Source organism: Camelus dromedarius, chromosome 31, assembly GCF_036321535.1.
Source record: "Camelus dromedarius isolate mCamDro1 chromosome 31, mCamDro1.pat, whole genome shotgun sequence".
Classification (NCBI taxonomy): Eukaryota; Metazoa; Chordata; class Mammalia; order Artiodactyla; family Camelidae; genus Camelus; species Camelus dromedarius.
The window spans coordinates 6,696,187-6,720,789 of record NC_087466.1 but is presented as its reverse complement, the minus strand read 5'-3'; the positions used below and the strand labels follow the sequence as shown (position 1 = coordinate 6,720,789).

General features: G+C 53.2%; 1 protein-coding gene across 3 annotated transcripts in view; it reads right to left on the bottom strand.

The window, feature by feature from the left end:
* TTC28 (tetratricopeptide repeat domain 28) overlaps nt 1-24,603 on the bottom strand; it is a 477,328-nt gene that overhangs the window by 24,436 nt on the left and 428,289 nt on the right. For all 3 annotated transcript variants that reach the window (XM_031442960.2, XM_031442961.2, XM_010992318.3), the window contains 2 exons: nt 10,128-10,268; nt 313-457 (listed from right to left, as the gene is read on the bottom strand). In XM_031442960.2, coding sequence (XP_031298820.1) covers nt 313-457; nt 10,128-10,268 — 286 coding nt within the window. The remainder of the gene's footprint in view (nt 1-312; nt 458-10,127; nt 10,269-24,603) is intronic.

Here is a 24,603-nt window from a genome sequence, read left to right as displayed (position 1 = left end):
TGCACTTCACCTTGGCTCAAGCAGAAGAAAGAGTCCTGGCAGGCTGCTCCCCACCTGTGAGACCATCTCCTACTGGCCACATCCAGCCACTGAGGGGACACGCAGCATTCCCACTGCACCTGAGGTCCCAAGGCCCAATTTACTGGGAGTCAGGAGCAGGGCTAGGGCTTGAACCCAGGGCCCCATCCACTAACCTGCAGTCACCCAAGAACACGCATCCACTCAGCTGCCAGACGCTGAATGGGGAAGACCCATTCTGGAAAAGCTCGGCCATCCCGGGCCGGCTGTTCAGGCGCGGTGAGCGGCACTTACCCCCTCCATGGGCGCCACCAGCAGGTCGTACAGAGCACGGAGAGGTGGCCGGGCCAGCGAGCCCTGCCTTCTGGGCAGAGAGGAGGTGCCGTCCTTGCCGGGCGAGGCAGCAGGGCCCAGCAGGCTGGTCATGCTCTGGCAGCTCCTGGGGAGAGAAGGGCGGGTGAGCCAGGCGTCTGCTCAGCCCGGGGCTCCAGCTCCTGCAACGGGCTGGCAGCCTCCTCCCGCGCTAGGACTTTTCACAGAGCAGTGAGCACTGACAGAGACCGCGGGGAAACCAGCTGCACACAACAGCTCACATTTCTGCGGAGTTTTTCTGCATAATCAAATGTCCCGAAGTGCTCTTTAAAGCATTTAATTACATCCTGTGTGGAGCAGCTGTGGGCAGGCAAACGTGAGGGCCATGAGAATCGGTGACAGCGGCCGAGCTGGGGGGAGGACAGCACCCCAAGGCCAGTGGGTCTGCGGGGCGAGGATCCTCAGGTTGCCCTGGTGCACGTGAGCCCCGCCGGGACGGACCGGACAGCCGCCCAGCTGTGGTACCGGCATAGTGGTTGGCTCAGGCGCGGCCGAGGGTCTTGTTTTACTTTTTAATGTACGTTCCAGTGCTTCCAGGCAAAATTTTATTAGTACGGGTGGTATGTTCAACCCCAAGGACCCCACGTTTCACACTCCCAACACAGGATGAGAACATTCATTGAGTCGTTCATTCATTGATTTATTGAGAAAATGTTTCCCAGGTGCTGGCAACCTGACAGGCACTGACGCAGGCTCTGGGGACCAATAGAGGACGAACTGCACCAGGGAGCAGAGGAGATGGCAGGTGGGAAACAACCCCACTTCCAATACCAGGACCAGCTGCCCCACGAGTCTCCCTGAACCAGCCCCTCGGCCTGGCCGGTGTGGCCCAGCACAGCCTCTGGCGACACCCTCTGCATGACTGCCGGTCAGTCAGTGGTCTCCCAACCTTGATTTAGACACTGTGCAGTTTTGGAATCTCTGCTTGGTACTCAGGGACCTTAAGGCAGAGACCAGGTCTTACAGCAGACACACTGCTGAGGAAGGCCTCCGGGCTGCTGGTAGTGGCAGCTCCTTGGCTGTCACCTGAGAAGACAGCACGTAGCTTTCCCGCCTGGGCTAGGCCGGGACCCATGACCAGCTAAGAATGGGTCTGAAAGGTTCCCATGGGTCTGAGGTGGGCTTCTGTCCCTGGCCCTCCCTGACCTCCCCTGGTGTTCTCAGCCACGTCCCACTTGACCTACATTCCAGGGTCTTGCCGAGCGAGGCTGTGAGGACCGCAGCCCCCATCCACTCCCGCAAGAAAAGAAAGAGCAGAGGACCCGGGGCCGGGGAGCCCTCTCCACCAGCTCGCTCACTCAGGAAACACATAATTACAAGCGACGGGGCTGTGGCGTGTCTTTGCCATCAAAGCCAGTGAAGCACAGCTAACCCCGGAGTGACACTCAGAGGCTCACTTAATTCCCTAGACTACACCGCAAAGAGCACTGCTCCCCTGAAGGAGAGAGCACAGATCGCGCTCCAGAGGAGACGTGCAGTGTGACACGCAGCGTGTGCTCCCACACACGGCCCGTGGGCCCTCACATGCTCGGCAGACAGGACCACGGCCAGGGCAGCTCTGTCTCCCAGCACTCCCTCATGTCACTCCCTAGCACGTGTCCACCTGGACTGTGGCTGGTCACCCCACCTGAGATGCGTCAGTCTGTTAACTGGGCCACAGACATCCGAGGGGAGGACCACGTCCCCAGACAATGCTGTGGCCACAGGTCCCAAAGGTGACCGATGGGGCGCCCCACAAACCCCAAGGCTCTGAACTACAGGAGAGAGAGAGAGACGCGGTTCCACATCCCCGGGCACCCCAAGCGCCCCAGGCACAAGGAGACCAGCGTGATCAAGCTGCGCAGGAAGGCAGCTGACCGAAGCACTTACTCCAAACAATCAGAAGCCCACGCTGGCCCGTCTGACTGCTCCCTGGCTGTGTGACTCCGATAAAGCATGTCACTTGTCTACTCCCCTCTTTTTCTTGCTTATGAAATGAAAGGGTTGGACTAAATTCTTTGTAGCTCTCTTCTAGTTCTAAAAAATTAAAAATCTACTCAACCTAGGAAGCCGTCAAAACTGTGGTGGCTCTTTTAACCCCTCTACTGACTTATGGGACATGGCTCCAGTCCCCAAAGCCCCCTCAGTGTGCTTGCACCTGACAGCGCCAGGGTGACTGCTGCTCTCAAGCACCATAACCTGTCCGGAGAGTCTGCTCTGCGGATGCTGCCCCCGTGGTCAGGATTCAGAGTCACAGCCAAATGGCAGCGGCCTCTGGGCTCTGAGCCCCTGGCCAGAAGTGGCTGACAGTGTGAGCGGGTGTGCGGGATGTCGGCTCCCTCCCTGCTGTCCTCACAGGCACATCTGCCTCCTTCCTGGTACTGTCACCACAGACTAGTGGGTCGTACTGTGGAAGAACGGCCTTGGGGTGCGGTGGGGCCTCAGAGGGGTGGGTGATTGCACTGCTTTGGTTTGTGGGGGCCTTTCAGCCTGGCTGACTTCTCTCTGCTTCAGCAATCTGGACTCTAAGACTAGAGAACGGTGCTTTGACAGGGTGGAAATGCTCCCCACGCAGGCACCTGCCAGGTCAACATCACCCTCTCAGGGCCCTCCTTTACAGATGAGGAACCAAGGTCAAGAGAGGCCAAGAGTTACTTGCAGGAGGCCACCCACCTGGCAGGGGAGGGGTTTTTATTGCATCCTCCCAGCCTTCAAGATACACCTAGCAACCTGATTTCACCTCTGACCCCTGCCATCCCCGCTGCTGGACCCACAAAGTTGGAGCTGACAGCAGGCAGCCTCTCCTGGGCTTTGTGGGAGCAGGAGGAGGGGCCAGGCTCCTGGGACTCACTGATGCACTACCACGTGTCTCCAGCAGGTGGCGCTGGCTCTCTTTCCTCCAGGCATCCATTTATTGCCAGGGACACTGACCCAGTAATTGACAGACAGCCCAGCTCGCAGCAGAGGATTTCCTCACACCACACAGTGGTCTTTATCAGCTCATTCTTCAGATAATGTTTAATAATCTACTTCTGGAGAAATTTTCGTTTTCTCTGCTGCACAGCTATCTGTGTGGTAATGGGAAAGGGGGGGGGGGCAGCACCTATCCAGGGAGAGGGGAGGCCTGCTGGCAGGCAAGGGGGAGCTGCCTGGTCTCCACAGGAACAGGACAAGGATGTGGAGCTCTGGGGTGACATGTGAAGCGCTGCCCAGGAGGGCAGAAGCGTCGGGTGTGGTTTATGTCTCTGGAATGACAGACACCAGGCGGCCTGGGCAGCCCTGCTGCTCATGAATCTCCCGTCAGGGATGAAGAGATCTATTCCCCAGGCAGGGGATTTATGACTGGGCTGGGCCTGCAGCAGACCTGGATGCTCGGGCTCGCACACACTGACGCAGCCTCACACTGTGGCTGAGTCTGGGCAGGCGCGTGCCTGCCGCCTGTCAGGGAGATGGTGGAGCACCTGCGCGATGCGTGCTTGTAAGTCTCAGTCCAAACCGCTGCACTCTGGGCGCCAAGCTAGCTTCCTGTCAGGGCTCCATTAGGGAGGGGAGCTGGGTCATGTGCAGGGAGCACAGCATGGTGGGTGCCCCACCCCAACATGCACCCTGGTTTCTCAGGCTTTCCAGGTCAGGGGGTCAAAGATGGAGAGCTAGAGAAGCAGCAGAGATGGGGGAGCACAAGATCAACCCCGCTCAGGGGAGACCAAAGAGCGACCCAGCCTGGTCTGAAGACCCCAGGGATGGGGGGAGCCAACCTGGCCCTAAGACCACGTCCTGCCTATCTCCAGGGAGCAGAGGGAGGAACCCTCCACGTGCACTTCCAGCTGGGGGTGGGCAGCCCTGTGTTGGGCAGACTCTGGCAGACCGAGAACAGGACTCTCTGGTCTGGGGATGGGGCAGGAGACCCAAGCACAGCACAGGGGAGCAGCTAGGAAATACGTATCTCTTGAAAGCTTGAAGGGAGGATCTGACTTAGGGAGGAACCAGCTTTGCTCCCCATGGCTCTGAACAGAGGAAGGACGCCACGCAGGCTTCCTTCCTGCCCTACGTGCTTCTGAGGAGGGGGACCACAGGGTAACATTAGTGACTATGGAAATTCGGTCTCTGCCCTCCTAAAGCTCGCAATCTCAGGACCAACAGGGCTTGAGAGCCCTGTGCGTGCGGCCTGCTCTTGAATCTCGCACGCCAGCCGGAGAGCTGAGGCCGCAGTGGAGGGTCTTCCCTTCTCCCACCTTTCCCAAGTCCTTGCCTCTGCTCTCAGTTCCCCAGTAGGCACGCGGGTCCTTCCCATCTGATTGTCCAGACACAGGGCTGCCGGGAACCGAGCTGAGCCAGGAACACCCACCCCGGGACACATCTGGCCCTGACATCTTCAGGGTTACCGAGGGGAGGGGAAAGAAGGGAAGCCTGGGATATGGGGCCTCTTCCGGGGTGGGACAGATGGCGCTGACATGTGTCCATCACTGGAACCCTCACCACCAGGCAGGGCTCACCTGGCACCCCCAGCCCCTCCACTGCCACAGAGGAGAATCTAGGTTCAGCGTCCTGCCCAAGGCCAAGTCTGGAGCAGGCCCACTCTGCAATGCAGTCAGGCAACAGGAAGACTGCAGCCTAGGGGCCTCTGTTCTGTGGGGAGCCTGAGGCCTAGCCTCAGGCCCTGAACCCCTGTCTGGAGCACCCCTGTCCCCCGGAACAGTAGACAATGCACTAAGCACCAGTTTCTGGGCTATCTGTGAGCGGGACTGTGCCCAGGTCAGGGTGTGCAAGAGAGGGAGGAGGCGGAGGCTGCCTCCTGGCAGTGCTGGGCCTCCAGGTGCGGCCACCTTTGCCTAGGCACACAGCCCCCACCGTCCCCCATGTCTCTGTCACACAGTGATCACTTTCCAGAGGCCAGTTTTGGAGACTTCCTGTCTGCACTCAAGCTGCAGGGTCCTAGGCCTGGTCGGGGAGAGGGGGGTCCTGCCTCTGCTCCTTGTGAACCTGGAGAGCCCCCACCCCTCTTGGTGGAGACTTCCTCCTCAAAGCCAAGGAGCCGGGAAAAGCTCCTGCATCTGCCACCCGTGAAACCACTCAGTTCCTGCCTCCCTCCCCTCAGCCCAGACCAGGATGCTCCAAAATCCCCCTGGAGCTCTGAGCTCTCAACTGCATCCTCTTAGGGGCCAAAAGCTGGCCTGAGATTTGAACAAGTACCTGGGTTTTAAGGCACCAATGGAAAGATTAATTGGCAAATCCATTATAAACAAGCAGCCAGAGATGCCTCAATTCAATTTAAAAAAAGGACTCTGATACCATTCAGTGAACATCCTCCCACGAAGGCTGGTCTCCTCTGGGAGACAAAGGCTGTCAAACACTGCATTTCAAGTACTTATTCAACAAGCTGTCGGCACTTTCTGCCTGCTCACCTCCTTAATTACCAAGTGCCTGGCTCACGGGGTCTGGTTCCCTCCTCAGGAGAAGAGCCACAAGGCTGGGTGGGCTCAGGCAGAGACCCCAGCTCTTCCAGTGACACTGGCTCCTCTCCAGCCCAGGGATGAGACTGGGCTGCACGTGGCTTCTCTCCTCTTGCTCTTGGGCTCTCCTGGGAATGTTGGTCAAAGGCCGTGACACACACCTTCACCAAGGGGCCTGGGTCTGCGCTCCGGCAGGAGCCACGGCCTCTGCCCGCCCAGGGCACTCTGCTGCGGCCATCTGCTCTTTGCCGCAACGTGCACAAAGGCTCCATGGCCAAGCCTGGGGGATGGTCCCTTAGAAAAACCCGATGCTCAGGCTAGCCTTGCCTAGGCTTTGCCTGTGGACCCCGCTCAGGGCCTCATTCAGGGATGAGCTGGGCAGTCAAGGGGGGGATGGGCTCATCACGTGCTCAGGGATGGAGAGAAGGTGACCTTGTGTGTGGTGGCCTGCCCAGCTGACAAATGGCGATTTCAGGGGGAGAGTGAGTCTCAAGGAATGGTCTCGGCAATGGGAACAGACAGCCTGGGGGCCAAAAATGTCACAGGGCCAACCTGGCGGGTCCTGGGGGCGTGAGATCAGGAAGAGAGTGGGATCCAGGGGGAGGCAGGGGGGCTTGCGGTCAGGGCCCATTAGAAGTTGCACTGGGGTGGGGGGAGTTTCAGGCCAAGGGGAACAGCACTTCTCCAACTTTACCTTCATATGAGGCCCCTGGGGACTTTGTTACAACATGGATTGTGAGTCAACAGGACAGACGGCCTCTGCTTGGGTGCTAGGGGTCCAACCTGCACCCGCGCCCAGCAGCGCTCCACGTGCACTGGGTCTGTACGCACTCCCTCTCTTCTACCTCTGTTTTCCCCCTACCTTGATTTTCTCATCCCTTTATTTATTCTCCGAATGATCTGGGGCATTAGTACGTTTTGGCACTGTTTTAAATAAGTTCTAGAACAATAATGTGAACAGATAAGTGGTAAAGAAAACATTATTTATAAATGAAAGTTGCCTTAAAATATATGGCAAGCTTGATACGTAGAGGGGGATCCTTTTTGCATTTGAACAAACTTGTCACTACTCTATGCGATGGCCCTGATTTTCAAGTGACTGCTGACAGTCCTTAACGTCACAGCTCAGCTCGTTTGGGTTTGTGCTGCCTGGAGAGAAGCACTGGCTGTGGGAGGGCACGTGGGGGTCTGGTGACTGCTGGGGCCCTCAGGGCAGTGCATGGGGACAGGCAGGGAGCTCTGAGGAAGACCCACTGCTGCAGCTGCTGTTGGGAGGGAAGGCCCCTGCCCAGAACCGCTGGCCAGGGCCAGAGCTGGAGAGAACACTCAGCCCTCTGGTGGGTCAGCAGGAGAGCAGGCAGAGCCCTGGCCTGGGGCCGCGGGGCCCCCAGCTTAGGGCAGAGGACAGGGCTGGCAGGACAGCAGCCAGGAGACAGGTATGGAACCCAGGACTCACAGTCAGGACTGGCCGTAAGGACTCCATCATCCCGCATTTATTCCCATCTCACTAGTTTCTGGTAGCCAGAGAGAGTTTGTAAGGGGAAGAAGCATCGAGCTATCCAACCAGGTTTTAGGGTGGAGATTTGAGTCAAAAAGTGGCGATTCATATCCAACAAGGGTCTTTGGTAACATAGAAACCTCAGACCCAAGGTGGGGAGAGAAAGAAACTAGTTACTACACAGCAGGGTTATCTCTCCATCATCACATTACTGCACCCCCACCACAGTTCAGGGGGCGTCATGACCCCCATTTTCCAGATGAAAAAAATAAAAAGCTTAAGGTCACCCAGTAATAAAAGGTGGAGCCAGGTTTCAAATCAAGGTCTGTCTGCCCTCTAAGCCCAGGGTTTCTCCCCTCCCCTCTGTGCCTTGCCACAGAGATGTGCCACCACCAGACCTAGGAACAGGGGGATGGACAGACCTGCATCAGCCCCCAGCCCACGATGGACTTGCGGGCACTGCTGCAGCCACATCAGGGCAGCCTGGAGGCAGGCGTGACGTGGATCTTTGTGAAGAACCAGACCCCGTAGGGACTCGTGTACAAAACAACGTGGGGGACACAGGTTTGCACCCCTTCCAGCACGCCGACCAGGCTGACCCTGCTGGGCCAGCGGCCTTCCCCTCCACTCACTGCTCTTCCCCAGGTAAGAGCCCTGGGCAGAAGTGGTCCTCAGTCCCGCTGCAGCACGCACCCTCCCACCTCCACGGAGGGCAGCTTGTGCTCATGGATCTGGAGGGCAGGTGGCTCTGGGAGCACCCCCCTCCCCCCATCAAGGCCTGACTCTTCAGTGTTGAGGGGACAATGGGTGGGTCACATGGGCTCAGCTATTTGCTGGTTCCATACCAAGGAGATGGCCCACTGGCAGAGGACCTCAGAGGCAAAAGCAAAGAGTGTGCAGCCAGGGCAGGACCAGAGGGGTGGGGAGCCACAGCCGGAGGCCCTGTTTGGGGTAAATGGGGAGACATGCGGAGGGCGATGGCAGGGCCTACCCTCCCTGCCCCTGCCCCTCTGCCCCCTCAACACCAGAGTCAGGCCTTGACAGTGGAGTGGGGGCCCACTGCACCCTGCATTGTCCCAGAGCCACCCTGCATTGTTTAAATTAACTGATGAACAAACCCACAGGATTGTGCTCATTGGACCTATTTCAGAGCTGCTCGGGAGGACAACAGCCATTTTCCCAAAATGAGCAACTCTGTGAGCCAAAGTTCACATGGCCTCCCGCCCAGGGACAGTGAGCCAGGGTCCCAGGACACCCAGCAGTGCCCAGGAGCCTGCCTTTGGCACTTTCTTTCACACGCAAAGGACATGAGGTGGGATAGGAAGAAAAATGGCAGGTGAGGCCACAACCCCAGGTGGTCAGCATCTGCTGCACAGGTGCACACAGACTCTATCCCTTCTGTAGCTTATCCACCACGTTATCATAAGAATCCAAGTTTAGCACTGTCCTCCCCACCTCACTCAAAACAGCAGAAAGTCACCACGTGGACGGGGCCTCCTGTGCAGCAGGAAGCCTGTCACATGTTCCTTACACGTGAGCTCCTTCAATTACCATGTTAGAGGAGCCCTGCAAAGTAGGGTCCCCATTTCAGCGATGAGACAGAGGCTGCCAGTGGAGAACGTGCCTCCCAGGGTCCCCCAGCGGGCACACGGCAAGGCCAGACCTGACCCTAAGCTCTCCGCGCCCTAGTTCACAACCACAGACCACGGCACCCGGCAGAGTCGGGAACCACCCGCCTCACAGGTGAGGAGCAGCAGCAACAGAGGGGAGCCAGGCCCAACCCCGTGCCTCCTCATGCCTGGCCTGGCCCCACCCGAAACTAAAAGCCCTGAGGGACACCTGCGAAGGGGACAGGGATGAGGAAGAAACTGGGGGTGAACCAGCTTGAATTACTGGCCTCCTTTTAACCGAGCTGCCAGTTCCTACAGCCCCAGCCCTTGGCTCCTGCCCCATCAACTCACCCCTGGGAAAGTAAACACACGTTTGTCAGCCTGACAGCACAATAATGAGAGGAAACCAGGGCCGGGACAGGAACAGACAATGCCCCCTGCATAGGGTGGCCGGCGGGGCCCCTCCACGCCGAGTGCAGCCACCTCCCTCCTGTGTGCCAGGCTCAAGCTGCTCCCCTTTAAAGGCAGGGACCTGAGAGAGTCTGGGATGTCCTTCTGGAAAGTTCTGTCCAAATGTGACTCCTAGGATGTTGCCAGGAAACCAAATGACAGCAGGACAGGTGCCCCTCAACCCCAACCGCCTGCCCGTTTATCTGGACGCAGCTCGGCTGTCAGCCCTGGTGAAAAGATGCCGGCTGTGCTGGTTGGCAATTCCAACCTCCGCTCATCTCAAAGCGGCTGAGGCCTATCTGGTCAAGTAACAGGGAGACAGGGCCTGGATGGGCTCTCCCTCCTGCAATGCTGCTGCCCACTCTCCCTGGCCGCCCGCAGCCTCCAGCCAGGAAGTTCAACACAGGTGCCTGGCCCCTGAGTCACCAGCAAAAGCTGGAAAGCAGCATATGCAGCTACTCCATCTGGCTTCTGCCTGGTGTTTGGGAAGTCAGCTCTGAGGCAACAGAAAGAAGCGGCTGACTGTCGCCTTAGCCTCCCATCCCAGCCAAACTCAGAAGGTCACCCCAAGCCTGTCACCGCTTTCTCACCTGACCCAGAGGAGTGTGGGGCCGTGGGAGCCCCACGCTCACTTCTGCAAATGCAAGCCCCAGCCGGAAGTCCAGCCACTGGAAGAAGCATCCGCAGGGAGCACACTGCCTGCACTGGGGCACCCCACCGGCCCCGGGCCCGGGCACAGGCCACACGCACCTGTTAAAGAGGTTATTGCGGCGAACCATCCGGAGAAAGCCAGTGGGGTCGGTGACCGAGTTGAGCCTGTTGTTCACCTCCTCAAACTGCTGGTCCATGATGTCTCCAGCTTCACTCTCGGTCTCGCTGCTGGCACAGGCCCTGTGGGGACGTTGCAGAGAAAAGAAGCGCTGAGTGGCGGGGGTCTGCTCCGAGGCTCTGTGTGCTTCCACCACCCAACACACCCGGCACGCGGCACCTCCCACATACCCTCCGTCCCGGGCCCTCCTCCGGCTCCTGTCCAGTGCTGCTCAGATGCACTCATCACCCCCCGCCCCCTGACTGTGAGCCCCCTGCCGGCACCTGTGCTGCACCCCCTGTGCCCAGCAAGTCCCAACACGGACTCAGTGCTGAGTAGTGTATGCTGAAGGAACGGCACCGTCTGCTGTGTCTGCGGCGGGCTGGCTGGGGATTCCTCCCCACACAGAGCTCAGGTGAGTGTGCCCTGCGGCAGAAGCTCCCATCCATTCCAGCTCAGAAACAGTAACTAAGCCCCTCCCATGTGCCAGGTACCATGCTAGGCGGGACATGCAGCCCCCAAAGGCGTTTTCCAGACAAGGAGACAGACAGGCACAGGGTGCTGCAACACGAGGCAGAGGGGGAGCATGTGAAATGTAGGCTTGAGAACATTGCTGATTGGAGCCCATTTCCAGCTCAGCATGAGGATAATTTTTAAATTAATAAATTCATATTTCCCCTATGACAGACTGTAAAAGAACATTTCACAATGGATTTAAAATAAATAGAAATACCCAGGAGTGCCTTGATTCACCAGTATGATTAAAATAACAAAGAAGGTATTAAAAGTAAAAGCCGTGCCCTGTGGCCCTAGCGGACCAAAGCCAAGGAGGACACAACAGGAGCAAAACGGGTCCCAGGGGGATGTCCTCCCCACAGCCCTCACCTCGTTCCACAATCCACCGGGGCCGGAGGCTCAGCGAGGGCAGATCTGTATGTGGGCCCCACCTTCCTCCGGCATCCTGATTCCATCCAGACTTTGTGGGAATGCTGAGTGACGTCTAGCCCACAGATGACTCTCAGGCCACACAGCAACTTTGTTTAAAGTCTCCTGCTGACTAAGGATGAGTGTGGAAGAGCGGAGAGCGCCAGGGCACTGGAGGCAGAGGACAGACTCACAGACCAGTCACGCAAGCCTCTCATGTGCTGGAGAAGTGGGATCTGCTGCCGCCCAGAGGGAACCGTGCATTGAGATTTGGGTTTAAGGTGAGCATAACCTGCTTCAAAGGGCCAGGCCAGTGAGCCTGTGACATCAGGATCACACAACAGAGAAGGGGAGTAACCCCCTCACTGGGTCATCACAGAGCCGAGTGAGACACAGTGTGTGAAGGTGCCTGGTCACCCGAAGGCTCCATGCAAACCTGGTGAGATGGTCAATTTTATGAGTCAACTTGACTGGGCCTGGGCTGCCTGGACTTGATCAGAGATTATTCTGGGTGTGGCTGTCAGGGCGTTTCTGGGTGAGATTAACATTTGAATCTGCAGACTGAGGAGAGCAAACTGCCCTCCCCTCTCACGCGCCATGGACCTGTGCACTCCGGGGGGCCTGATCAGCACAGAAGGCGGGTAAGAGAGGGTTCCCTCCTGGCCCAGCTGCCTCCACATGTGTACTCAGCTGGGCACTTCCACAACCTGCCCTCCTGGTTGCAGCTCACTGACTACGGATCTTGGACCTTCTCAGTCTCCGTAACCGTTTGAGCCAATTTCTTGTAATAAATTTCCGTATGTGTGTGTTTCTGCTTCTCTGGAGAACCCAGACTAACACACCTGGCAGCAGGCATCAGAGTCCTGACATGGCCATGGTCTCTGCACAAGGTCACACGGATGCCCGTCCGTCACTGGGAGAGGATCCTGGGGGCCCCAGAGCAGTGACGAGAGGGGAACAGCTTCAGGGACAGCAAAGAGGTATGATTTCTGAGCCAGCTACTCACCTTCGTCCCTGAACCACACTGTTGGCTGGTAAAGGCTATTCACCTGCTTTCCTTCTCAGCCCACAAGTCTGGACACGGCCCTTCAAACCCAGCACAGCGCCCAGCACGCTGAATGAATGGCCTATGCAGGAGGGCATTCTATACCATGCAAAGTATTTTTACACAGACTTAATTTATCTGTACTACCACCCAGTGAGTCGGTTCTCATCTCCATCTTGTTTCCGAGGAGACTGAGGTGCAGAGAGACTGAGGAACTTGGCCAGGGAGCACTAGGTGGCAGAGCCCGGACTGCTCCCAGTTCGGGTGTGGCACTGACTCCCCGTCCCCCCATCTAAGGTTCTAAGTGTCTCACACTTTCCAAGTCTGTCTTTGCTGGAGTTTGACTAGGGGAGGGAGGGGATGAGGACAGGAAGCCAGAGAAACCAGGAAACTTCCGAGCACCTAAACAAATCACCAGGGCTCCCACCCTGCTGGAGAGCAGGAATGAAGGCTCATCCTCTCACTGCCCTGCGGGCGCCAGTTGACCAGGCAAGCAGCTGAAGGCTTGAAATGCTCCCTTGGGAGCTGAGGGCCCTTCACAGAGACCCTGGTAAATATCACTCAGCAAGCTCTTCTGTCCAGGGACACATTTATCATCTGAAAATGACGGCCCGCTTGGAGCTGAGAAATCTGCTTGTCACTTGGCGCTTTGCAAACGGGAGAAGAATTGGCTGGAACCGGTATTGGCCTCCATTACCTAGTGGCTCCACTGCTCGCAGCTGCGACTGAGCCCCAGAATCTCATGCTTGACGGGGTTGTTTCCTACTTCCTGACCCTTCGCAGTATTAACACTGAGGGGAAACAAACAGGCGATGTCACAGATAAGGGACTCTCCCACTTACAAGACAAGCCTCATCTCTACAGCAGGGATCCCAGGAGGGCCTGGCCATCAGTGGTTGTCACAGCACAGTCACAACCCCTCGTCTCTCTGAGAGATTTGCTAGAGATGGCGCATCATTGGGTCTGATTCTGTTCACTTTGATTCAGCAACGATCACTGAGTGGGACCTGTGTGCAAGAACCACGGAGGCTGAACAGAAGGGAGTCACATTACACCTGCCTTCAAGGAACACACAGACCAGTAGTGACTACTGGCCAAGGTGGATTAAGAAGGGGGCAAACAGGGCATCAGCCTATAACCAAGATCAGGAGGGTATAAAGGCCTTCCTGGAATTAGCTGCATCTGAGAGGCATTTGGAAGGATACAACTTCGACAAGTAGAGACTGGGGTCGAGCGGAAGTGGGGAGATGGACCAATATAAGCAAAGGCGTGGAGGTGAGACAGGGTGGGGCTCTCTGGGGCCCAGCCCAGTGGAGCTGGAGCAAAGCATGAGAGGAGGAGGGAAGGAGGAGTGAGTGGTGGAGACTGGAATGTGGAAGGCAGTTGAGAGCCGTCACTCCAGACCTCTCTGCACAGGGGGTGGTGGGCTCGGGGCTGCTGTCTGAGACAGTCAACTGGCACAGGGTGGAGAATGCAGATTTCACAGGGAGGGGGAGAAAGTCAGGTGGCTGTTACCAGCGCCTGCTCAGAGCATCCCGAAAGGCCCAGGGTCAAGGCGATGGGGACTGAGTGGCTCCTCACACCTAGAAGCCCCATTCTTGGGAGTTACTGTTGTGTTAACGTGCCTGGGGCTCAACACGCCAGGTGAGACAAGCTCTCCGCAAGCCTGTGGGCTCCGAGATCGGGAGACTGGCTCCCTCCTCTGCCGCTGGCTCCCAGCCCCCATCTCCTTACAGACCAACCTGGCTGTACCACACCTTCCTGGTTCCTCCTCAGTTTTTGCTTGCTACTGTCACCAACAGTGGCTCTGGCTTGTCCTGTGCTTGGGCAGCTATCCTATTCGCCTAGACGTGCGAACTAGGGTGCAAGGCTAAAAGTGAAAAAGTGAGAACTAACAGGAGAAATATTACCAAACAGAGAATTTATTTGCCTGAAACTCATTGAAGGGAGAGGGTGAAAGACAAGTAGCAGTTAATTTACGGCAGATGGGCCACCGGTGGCAAACAGAGAAACTACAAATAGAAGCTGGTCTTAAGTGGAAGAGGATTAGGTTTGGTTTGGACATGCTGAACATGCAGACAGGACGTGTAGTCGGTATGCAGACACTGATTCAATTATTTAGATGTTCTTCCTTCCAGAAGGGCTGGAGACTATGAGAAATCCAAGTCTGGTGCTGAGGAGAGAGGCTGGGACCAACTGTTCGATGTCGCATTCATCTATTCACTCAACAAGTGTTATTAACTATTTGTTATACATGTCCTGCTACACCAGGCTCTGGTTCCAGGTGAGAATGGAGTAAGCACACGCCCCCATCCTTCCCACTGCACACAGCTACAGACGCTGGAGGGACTGCACGGAGCAGCTATGTGAGGGATGGGAAGAGTACACAGTACCCAGGCAGATGGCGAAGAAGACCAGAATTCAAAGTGCCGCCAAATCAGTAGTGAGCTGTACATTTTTGTCCCCCTGGAATCTGTCAGACAGGGCTCTCTGCAATCCCCAGATGCAGAGGTAGGCACGATGTGAACAGGGCTCCAGGAGGAGTCCTCTATTCCTGGCTCAGAGAGAATAGAGAAAATCCCCCATTTTTCCTACTCTCTCATCTCTGTTCTCACATTCCAGGCCACAGACCATCCTGTGTGAGGAAGAAAAGACATGACTGTCTTTGTAGAAAATGCCACTGACAAGGGACTAATTTCCAAAATATACAAATAGCTCATACAGCTTAATATCAAAAAAAAAAAAAACAAAACTCAATCAAAAAAATGGGCAGAAGACCTAAATAGACATTTCTCCAAAGAAGACATCCAGATGGCCAACAGGCATATGAAAAGATGTTCAATATTGCTAATCATCAGAGAAATGCAAATCAAAACTACAATGAGATATCACCCCATATCAGTCAGAATGGCTATCATTAAAAAGTCTACAAATAATAAATGCTGGAGAGGGTGTGGAGAAAAGGGAACCCTCCTACACTGTTGTCTGGAATGTAAATTGGGAGGTTCCTTAAAAAACTAAAAATAGACTTACTATATGATGCAGCAATCCCACTTCTGGGCATATATCCCCTGCGTGGGGTTGGGTAGAAGGCTGCGGTTTGGATGATGTCAGTCATGGAGAACAGTGAGGGCAGAGGTTAAAGTCAGCACAGCTGGTCTAGGTGCAGGGTCCTGGTGAGGGGCTGGGAGGGGAGCCGGAGTCCTGCAGGGGCAGCGGCTTCTCTGAGGCACCCGTCGCCCAGCTAGCATCTGCTCCTGGGACCCTGTGAGAAGCCCAGCTCCCCCCTGCTCTGGGGAATATAAATCACGCCGTCACAGGGGCAGGCTCCAAAATGCTATTCACAGGCAGCTTTCCCCCGAGACGGAAATGGCCCATGAATCAAGCGCCACAGAGCTGTGCCAGAGCTATCCTGTTCTCGGGGACAGGGCTTGGCAAGAGGCTCCAGAGAGGATTTTCATTTGCAAGCACGGCCTCCTGATCGCTCCAAGTACACGCTCTCTGTCAACCCTCTGACAGTTGTGACTGAAGCTCTACGCAAGCACACTTTAATTTATGTCTCAACATCCCTTTTTTTAACTCATTCCATCGTCCCCCACCCCCTTCCCTAGGCTTCCTTTGCACTGATAACCAGTTACTTGCCAAAGACCAACCACTTGCAAACCTGAAGCTAGAAACCATGGGTGACAAACCCCACCTTCAGTTTCCGGTGTGCAGGTAAGTGATGCAGCTCCTCTCCCGCTAGTCCCACGCCTGATGGAATCAGATCAAGGGCAAGAAGTGCCCCTTCTTTCAAAGCAAAGACCTTTTTACAGTTAAAAAACCTTAAGGAGGTAAGAGTTAGTTCATTCGCAGCCACTGCCTATAATCATTTGGGCTTCCTGATAAGGAGACCAGGTCTGGCTGTGCTAGCTCCTGTGTTACAGGAGTCCAGAGCCAGGTGGCAGAGAATGTCTTGAACACATGAAAAGACGCACAGGGGACAGGGACCATGGGCATTATTAACCAGTCAGTCAACAGCCGAAAAAACCCATTTATCCCAGAAGCCACTTAGCAAGAGTCTCAGAAACTAAAGACGTGAGACTTTGGGAACTCAACATTTCTGAGACCTTTGAAATTTTCCCATGTGAATTACTTGCTAGTCCCTGTCTGTTTTTTCATAGTGATTATAAGTAAAACTTTAAGATGAAGAGCCTGTGACTTACTTTCAGGGACAGCAAGGGAAGGAGCTGCTGGAGAAGATGCTCTTAGCTCATGATTGTCTTATACTGGAGAAGAACCAAGAAGCAGAGGTGCTGATGTGAGGCTTTCAAGCAGGAAAACAGGCTGTAACTTCAGGATGAAAGAAGGTGGTGGTGTAGTAGACAGCTTTGGGGCATCTCCCCCGGTTGTAACAATTCTAATTCTAGAAATTGCGTCCCTGGTCCACAGGGCCGAGTTCCTAGTGCCAAGTTTATACCTGATGACTCCCACTGCTACCTGGACCAGGTGGACAACTGCCCTAAGTGGGCCAGATTCCTCTCCCTAGAATCCGTGCACTGGAATTCAGGGAAAGCTGAGAGTGACTTCCTGTGGGCAAAGGAGCTGTTCAGTGTGTCCCTTCTCCCACTTGGGGACTAGAAGCCAGGAGCATTTGGATGCTCAAGCTGACCCAACCAGGAAGTGGCTGAGCAGTGAGGGGAACCAGACTGCCCTGTGTAGCCCACGGCTCCCCTCAGCTTTCCTCTCCCGCTCTGAGCTTGCCTTGGATTTCAAGGGACTCCTCGTCCCCCCCCCAGCCTTATTGTAAACCCCCCTTTTTGGTTTAAGCAAACTTTTGAGAGGATTGCTGTGGGGGGAGAGGAAGAGCGGGGTTGAGAGGTATCCTTGGAGACCTGAGTGGCCTCACCGCAGAGAGCCGGTGACCCAGCCACCCAAGTGGCTCTGGCATCGTTCCAAATCATGGGGCGCACAGAAGACTAGGCCAGCAAGAGGTCAGAGGGTAGGGAGAGTGCAAGCTGCACACCAGAGAGAGACGTGCTAGAATCACCCAGGGGACGGAACAACATGACAGCAATTCTCAGAAAACCCTCCCCAAGGAGTCCACATCTCACATCCAGACTTCACAGCAGAGGGGACGCACAGCAAGCACAGACTCTGGGGCCAAATCCACAGCGTCGGTGTGGCCCCTGCAGCACGTACTGTCAGCGCTGCCCAGGGGAGCTGCTGCTGCTTATCCAAAGGTCAAAGTCACTGTCATCCACTCATGTCTCTGGAAATGCTTATATTCGGATGAAACTAGACTTAACTCCCTGTTCCTGTATACCACTCTAGAAATTGCTGTTCTCTGTATCATCTCAAGATTGTAATCCACGCTATTTCCTAACAGCTATTATTTACAGAACAAACCTTCTGTTGGTCTGAAGACAAATGATTATATTTACCTGCCAGGAATCTATACACACACACACCTTCACACACATATGATCAATAAGTTCTAATGTGCGCTGCAGTTCTTAAACTGATATTAAAAGTCCTCTTCTGAAATGCCTTCTTAAGATGATCATTTGAATTAAAAACAAAAAAGCCTCCAGCCTTTAGGATCCAGAACAGTTGTGCAGTTTTAATTCAGAAGCACTTTGTGAATACCGCTTATCTCATGGCCTGGAATTACCTAGTCTGTACTTAAGAGGAGGAACTGGCAGCTTTTTTCCCTAGGTTTTCTTCCTTCAGTAAACACAGTGATCAAACAAATGAGAAGGTTTCACTTCCACCAGCTCAATAGCCTGTGTGCACGAGGATGGAAAGGCTGTCATCGATTCGAAGGCCCCATTACTTGGTCTCTCATTTTTGAAATCTTTGATGAGAAAGTGCCGGCGAGTGCTCCCCTGACGATGTGGCTCTGGAAACCTCTCTACCATCGATTTGGCTTCATCACATCGATAAAGCCCCATTCAGCCTCCGTATTGTACTGTAAAGAGCCAAAGCCCCACAGCCGGGGGACCCAGGTTTGACTCCCACCCTCCTGGTCGCTACCTGTCGCCAGGGCGAGCCACCCTCTCTTCTTCGTGGATAAAGGGGGGATAATGACAGGCTGATGAAACGATGGGAGTACAGCACCAGTGGAACCTGGCAGGCAGTGGAATCTTCTCTCCTTCCAATTCTGTGAATACGTGTGTGTGTGTGTGTGTTTGATGCATGAGAAGCAGACACACACAGTCACAAGCCCAGTACGTCCAGGAAAGTATGTCACCCCAACTATGCAGAATTGCTCTGAGCACCAAACAAGAGCATAGGTGAAAAGTCAGGCTGTATAAAGTAATCACTGTGTTATTACACTTAATGAAACTGTTAGCCATACCAATATTTAGCAGCAATGTGTGCTTTCCATGGCGAAAATGCCAAAAGCTAGAAAAAAAAATAGTATGGTGGCAATCTTAACTTTCTTTTAATTTTAGAAGTAAAATACACTTGTAGTAAATATTTAAATTGGTTAAAAAGCTAACAAGTGAGGACGAAAAAGCCCCTCTGTCCCCGTACCAAGTGAACACTGCTCCCGTCATGCAGATAGAGAAGCCTGTAGCTGACTTGTGTGTGTGTGTGTGTGTGTGTGTGTGTGTGTGTGTGTGTGTGACACAGTGTCAGAATGAGACCTCTTTACCTGAGGGGTCAGGACAGCGAGCAGCAGCCACTAAGGGGCGGGCGCTTGGCCTCAGCTGCCCACGTGCAGCTGCACACAGGAAATGATTCTGCGAACCTGTCCCAGGACTCTTGGGTCCCCAGCCAGATCAGGGTCAAGAGGGCCCAGAGAGGAGTCTGGTGAGAAGAGTCTTTGGAGAGAGGAGTGGAAACACAGTGAGTCCCCATCGTGCCCATTTGGTCAGGGAGTGAGGGCACCCCTCCTACTCAGGCCTGCTGAAGGTTTTCGTGGGAACCACTCAGAGAGCGTGGAAATGCACACCTGAAGTTGGGAGAGAGGCTGGAGGAACTGGAGCCTATGCCCTGCTGGCAGGGGTCTCACTGTCCCACCCTGTCCCTGCTTGTCTTGGGAGGGACCAGCCTGCACTGCTAGTTTGCCAGGGTCAGAAATGCAAGAGCGCTTCCTGTGACCATGTCCACAGTGTGAGCGTAACTCATCTCAGCTTCTGTCCAACAAGGCCACCTGGAGAGGCCAGAAGGGGTGCACCACCAATCCGAGGCCTGAGAGGGTGTCTGAAGGGAGCCCGCAGAAGAAAGACGGAGGACTACAGGTCATCTGTGCAGGTCCAGCAAGCTGCAGGGCACCTCCAAAGAGCCTACAAAGGGCCCATAAAGAGCAAGATTCCACTTTAACCACATGTCAGACCCAAAGTTCCAAGGCCGCCTGGCCAAGCCTGAACAGTCCTGTTTCCTCACCTACCCTCCCTCCACCCCTTGCAATAGCGGTGAGTGAGCAGCAGGCAAGGCAGGCCTGCCCCCACGCTCAGCAGGATTCCTGCACAAAGCAGCCCAGGCGAGTGGTATGTCCTTCCCTTGGCCATAGCGGAACACACCCCGGCTACTGTAGATGACCACGCTCAGGTTAGTGGCAAGAGGAATTCAGGGGACTTAGGATCCACCTGATGAGCATGTCACTGTGTGAGTGATCATGTCCCGTGACAGCTGTGTGTGTGGCGGGTGTGTCGTATGAGATGAGCGAGGGTGTGTGCAGACAACGCATTCTCTTGGGCGAGGAGCTCTGGGCCCTTCCCTGGGCATCTGAAATAAGGAACCCATTCCCATCTGTAGGCACCCAATTCTCAACCCAAAGGGCAACAGAGCCAGGGCACGTCAGTAAGAGCCGAAGGCCTCTTGCATTAACCCTCGTGGCCCAGCCGGGAGGTGGAGCGCCCTGTCTTTGTTGAAGATGCTTTGAGGGAGACTCGGAAGGGTGCAGGTACTTGCCCAAGGCCCCTGGGCAATAAGCAGCAGAACTGGGCCCAGTACCAGGCGGCCTTGAGTTCAGGCCTGTGCCTTCCCACACCACTGTTACATGTGCTAAGGGCTCAGAAGTTGCTGGTTCCAGGGAGACGTCCCCTGAGGGGGCGATCAGGGGCTGAGGAACCCGAAGTTCACAGAGGTGGTTCCCTTAACTAAGCCTCTCAGCAGCGGCAGCTTGCATTTGCTATGCATGGTTTTTAATTTCATTGGATCCTATGTCTTGTGGATAACACAGGCTATTATAACTGAAAATGGTTTTCAGAGATCGCCATGAGGTCCATTTCCCTTGTCCACTAAGAGCCAAGAAGGTCTGTGGCAGGAGCACATGCACACACGATGAACACGTGACACATCACCCAGGAGCACTTACACACGGAGGGACAGACAGCATGACAGAGAGCGCGGAGTGGGCACACCTTCCACCAGTTGTGAAGAGACACCTGCTCTAGTCGGTCCTTAAAGATGTCTGTTTCTTACGATGGCACCAATACAAATTATATTAAAAAGCCAAAGGACCCCTTTAACAAATGGAAAAGAGATGAGAATATTATAGCAAAGCTCCTACTGTGTCTGCTTGTAACGGGAGTCCTGCAGCCAGCCCTGCAGGCGACACTGAGAACGCCCTCACTCAGAGCTGTTACAAATGCAGCCAGCCCTGATGCGTCATAATGAAAATGCATTTTCCAGCACAACGTGGTCCCCTTAATGAGGAAAAGCTGGAGGAGCTACGTGGGAGTTTTATTTATATTCCTCTAAATCTAGGTAAATTGCACGCACTTGAAATTTCTATACAAATAATGTCACCAAGAGCTACCAAACAAGTCTGGATAAGGGAGCAGTGGACAGAGAAGGCCGAGGCCTGACTAAACACTGGGCAAAGGCCGTGGGAGGGGAGTTAGTTTTTGTGTGGGGCATAGTCCCTAAAAGCAGGGGAGGGGTGACTTCTAAAACCACTCCCCATTCCCTAGATCCTTTTTTAAGACAGTTTCATTTAAACCGAGAAATGAGTTGAGGGGGAAGGTGTCTCAGTGCTTCTAAAAGGAATTGTGAAAAGTCTCTGATTTCCCCAATCTCTGTGACCATCTCTGAATAGTCATAGTCATGTTTGTTACTGTTTAAATTGAACTTTGGATAGAAACAGTCCCCTGCTCACTTGCAGTGCTGGTTTCCTGAGGAGATATCCAGAAACACTGGTTTTCTGAAACAAGTCAAAGTGATAGAGGATTTTGCTTTGTTAATATTGAAGTATTTTACCTCTAGGGAAGAACCTGTTCTCTCTCTCCCTCTCTCAGCAAAGCGTATTTCCTCCTCTCTCTAATTGGATTTTCTACAAGGATCCGTGCCCTCCTGTATTCCAGATGCTTGCGACACCGCACGGTACAAAAAGCTGCTGGCTGGTGTCGTTCTTGTCTTTTTCTGCCACATTAACCCAGTAGGGGGTCTAACAGCTCGAGATTTTGAAAAGCTGTTGTCAAGTCGTGAAAGCCCCCAAATGCAACTTAAATGGTTATTAGCTAGTGGGAAACGTCCCCTGCATTCTAATACCCCCATTTAAATAACAATAATAAAGAAAATAATAACAATAAGAGTAAACTCCATGCCTTCGCAGCCATGATTATACCCTACCACCCACAGTCTGCACAGTCCACAGCTAATTCATAAAGGGCCGGGGGTGAGGGTGCAGCTTTCAGCTGGCTGGGCACCCCTGATTTTGCAACCAGCCAGCAGGGGTCGCCCAAGCCATCTAGCAGCTAACTCGAGCTTCCACAAAACAACATCGTGGATAATTCCTTTAAACAATCCGAGGCATAGACAAAAGAGCCAAGGGGGTTCCTTGCTCTATTAAAAGCCCTGAAATACATGTATTTACCAAGTGGAAAGGTGCAGAATTAATTGGAAATGAGATGAAATTTGTATTCCTCAGCTCTCTTGGGGGTTTTATAATTAATAAATATTTGTAAAGCTTTGATGAGCATGAAGTACCATATATGTGCTAAACAAAACATGCTTTTGCAGGCATCAGAATGGACTTGTGGTACATTCCATATTGGATAAAAGACATGAAAATTAAAGGGGGAAGGTATAGCTCAGTGGTAGAGTGCGTGCCCAGCATGCATGAGGTCATGGGTTCAATCCCCAGTACCTACATTAAAATAAATAAATAAATAAACCAAATTACCTACCTCCCCCCAACAAATATATATATATATATATATATATAAAAGTTAAGAATAAGAGAAATGATAATAGTGCCAATAGTGACCCTTTATCATATCCAGGTATTTCCCCTATGTTATTGCTTTGGTCACAATGACCCATCAAAGTAGATACTATCATTATGCCCATTTCATAGGTTTTTGTTAAAAGTCGTGTGACTCTGTCACTTGCCCCAGGAAGCCCCACCAGTAAGGAGAAGAGCCCAGATTCAAACTGGGCATCACCTCCAACTCTTCCCAACTCCCAAACTGGTGTTCTTTCTACAGTCCTCCTGTATAGCCAGCATAACAAAATGTATGCATTCCTCATGCTAGGGATTACCTAAAAGAAACTCTATCACAGAACGAAAAAAAAAAAAAAAAAAAGACCAGCCATTTTTAAGAATAATTAATAAAGTACAAATTATGTAAGTAATACCAAAAGAACCTGAGTTGTCTTCTAAAATAATGTCTCAAGTGTTTTTATTTCCTTATGTATATTCAATACTCTATAAAATGTCTGCAAATGTGAAAATTATAGTAAATACGTTCTGCAGTCTTAATTGCTAAACGATTACAAAGTAACTAAACAAGAGGTGGCAGGTTGCCCTGTGGCTTTATTCATCTCTTTCTGGAGAGCAGCAAAATCATAAAGTCTTCTCCGACACAACAGGTTTCTATGGTTACGCGAGACGTAAATATATTATGTGTCCTGTGCAATGTGAAAGGACCAGGCAGGCGCGCTGTGTGCGCAGCAGACCCCCAGGAGGGAGAGCGCTCATCTAGATGGCACTCCACAGCCAGCTAAATATTTGTTTCTAGGTTTACAACAGGGTGGGAGCAGGAATAAAAGCTGCTGGTGCTAGAGAGAATGCACAGCTCGGTGGCTGTGTAGGCATGTTGGTCACAAAGAAACGCGAAGACTGAAATGGCTTCTGTCGCCGCAGGCGGGCGAACCAGGCCCCGGTGAGCTGCGGGAGGCAGAGGCTTAATCTGCTGTCCCTCTGGATCAGGGTGGCCTATCTTTTCCCACTGGGCATCCGCACAAAATCTACACAGATCCAAATCATTCTGCTGGTGGTCTGTTTTTCATTTTTTAAAACTTGAAGAAGCATAGCTCAATAGTGGCTGCTGAGAGACCAAAAGAGAAAAGTTGTGTCTATTCAAGGTAGGATAGGGTTGGGAACCGCTACCTCTGCATCCAGGATTTACTGCGTGTGTCGTGAGAAGTGACAAACCACAGCGAGATCTGTCATTGAAACACAGGATGGAATACTGGAACATCCAGATTTAAAGACCAGCAGTAATAATGGCTTAGATTTCTCCAGAGCTATTTTTACAGCACAAATTATGAAGCAATGTTAAATGGAGAAATGCTGTTGCCCATTAAATGGAATCCCTAAGATCCTGAACTACGGTCTCTCCTGCTTCACCTGGAAGTGTTTCCCAGGTCACCAGCCCTCAGCTGCACGTACTCCACAGGCCTTGGAATCCAGGAAAGAAGTTCCTGTGGCGGCTACATTTCTTTTTTTATTTTTTAGTGATTAGAGAAAAGAAAAGTAAGGATGGGCCAAAATTTTCTAGGAAAGAAAGAGGCAGGCTCTTCTAGAGAGGGTTTTTACCTGAAGAAAGCGCTCATTGGCACCCTGTGGGGCAAAAAACAATGCCAGTTGGTGGACATCTTTGTTTTTAAGGTTTTTAGAATACATTAAACAATTCTTTTAAAAGTAAATGCATCCTGATGCTTGCTTGCCAAAGGAAGGCTTAAACAAATCCCTGTACATTCACCCAATTAAAGGGGATGATCTCAGGAAAACAGCACAGGGACCCCTTTACGAGAATAAGGGGCACATATGCTCAGTATCTGGCCCTCCCAGAGAGAAAGTAAGGAGGCTAGTTTCCTCAGCTGTCTTCCAGGATCCAGAAATGTGGCGAAGGTGGAGAAGGAATGACAAGATGGGCTAAAGGGAAGGCTGTGGTGATCCCAGGATGGCCCCGCAGGCAGCAGACCACTTGCTGAAATGAGGCCTCCTAATGAGTAGCTTGGACTGACTTGAAGACAAAGAAATATCAGGCTGAGGCTGTGCCAAAGGCCCCTCCTGGCTTTGGGGCCATTTCAGCTGGCTTCCATCTGCCCCAAACACAATGCAAAACCAACACTTCCGGCTGAAATATAGGGTTCCAAATAGTCGTTTGGATTTTATTTTAAAATCAGGCTTTGAGTTTGTCTTTGGCCCAAATAAGAGGAGGAGGAGGTCCGGACCACATCAAGGATGAGATGAGGCTGTTGCAGAAGACAGAGCAGAGAGGGTAGTG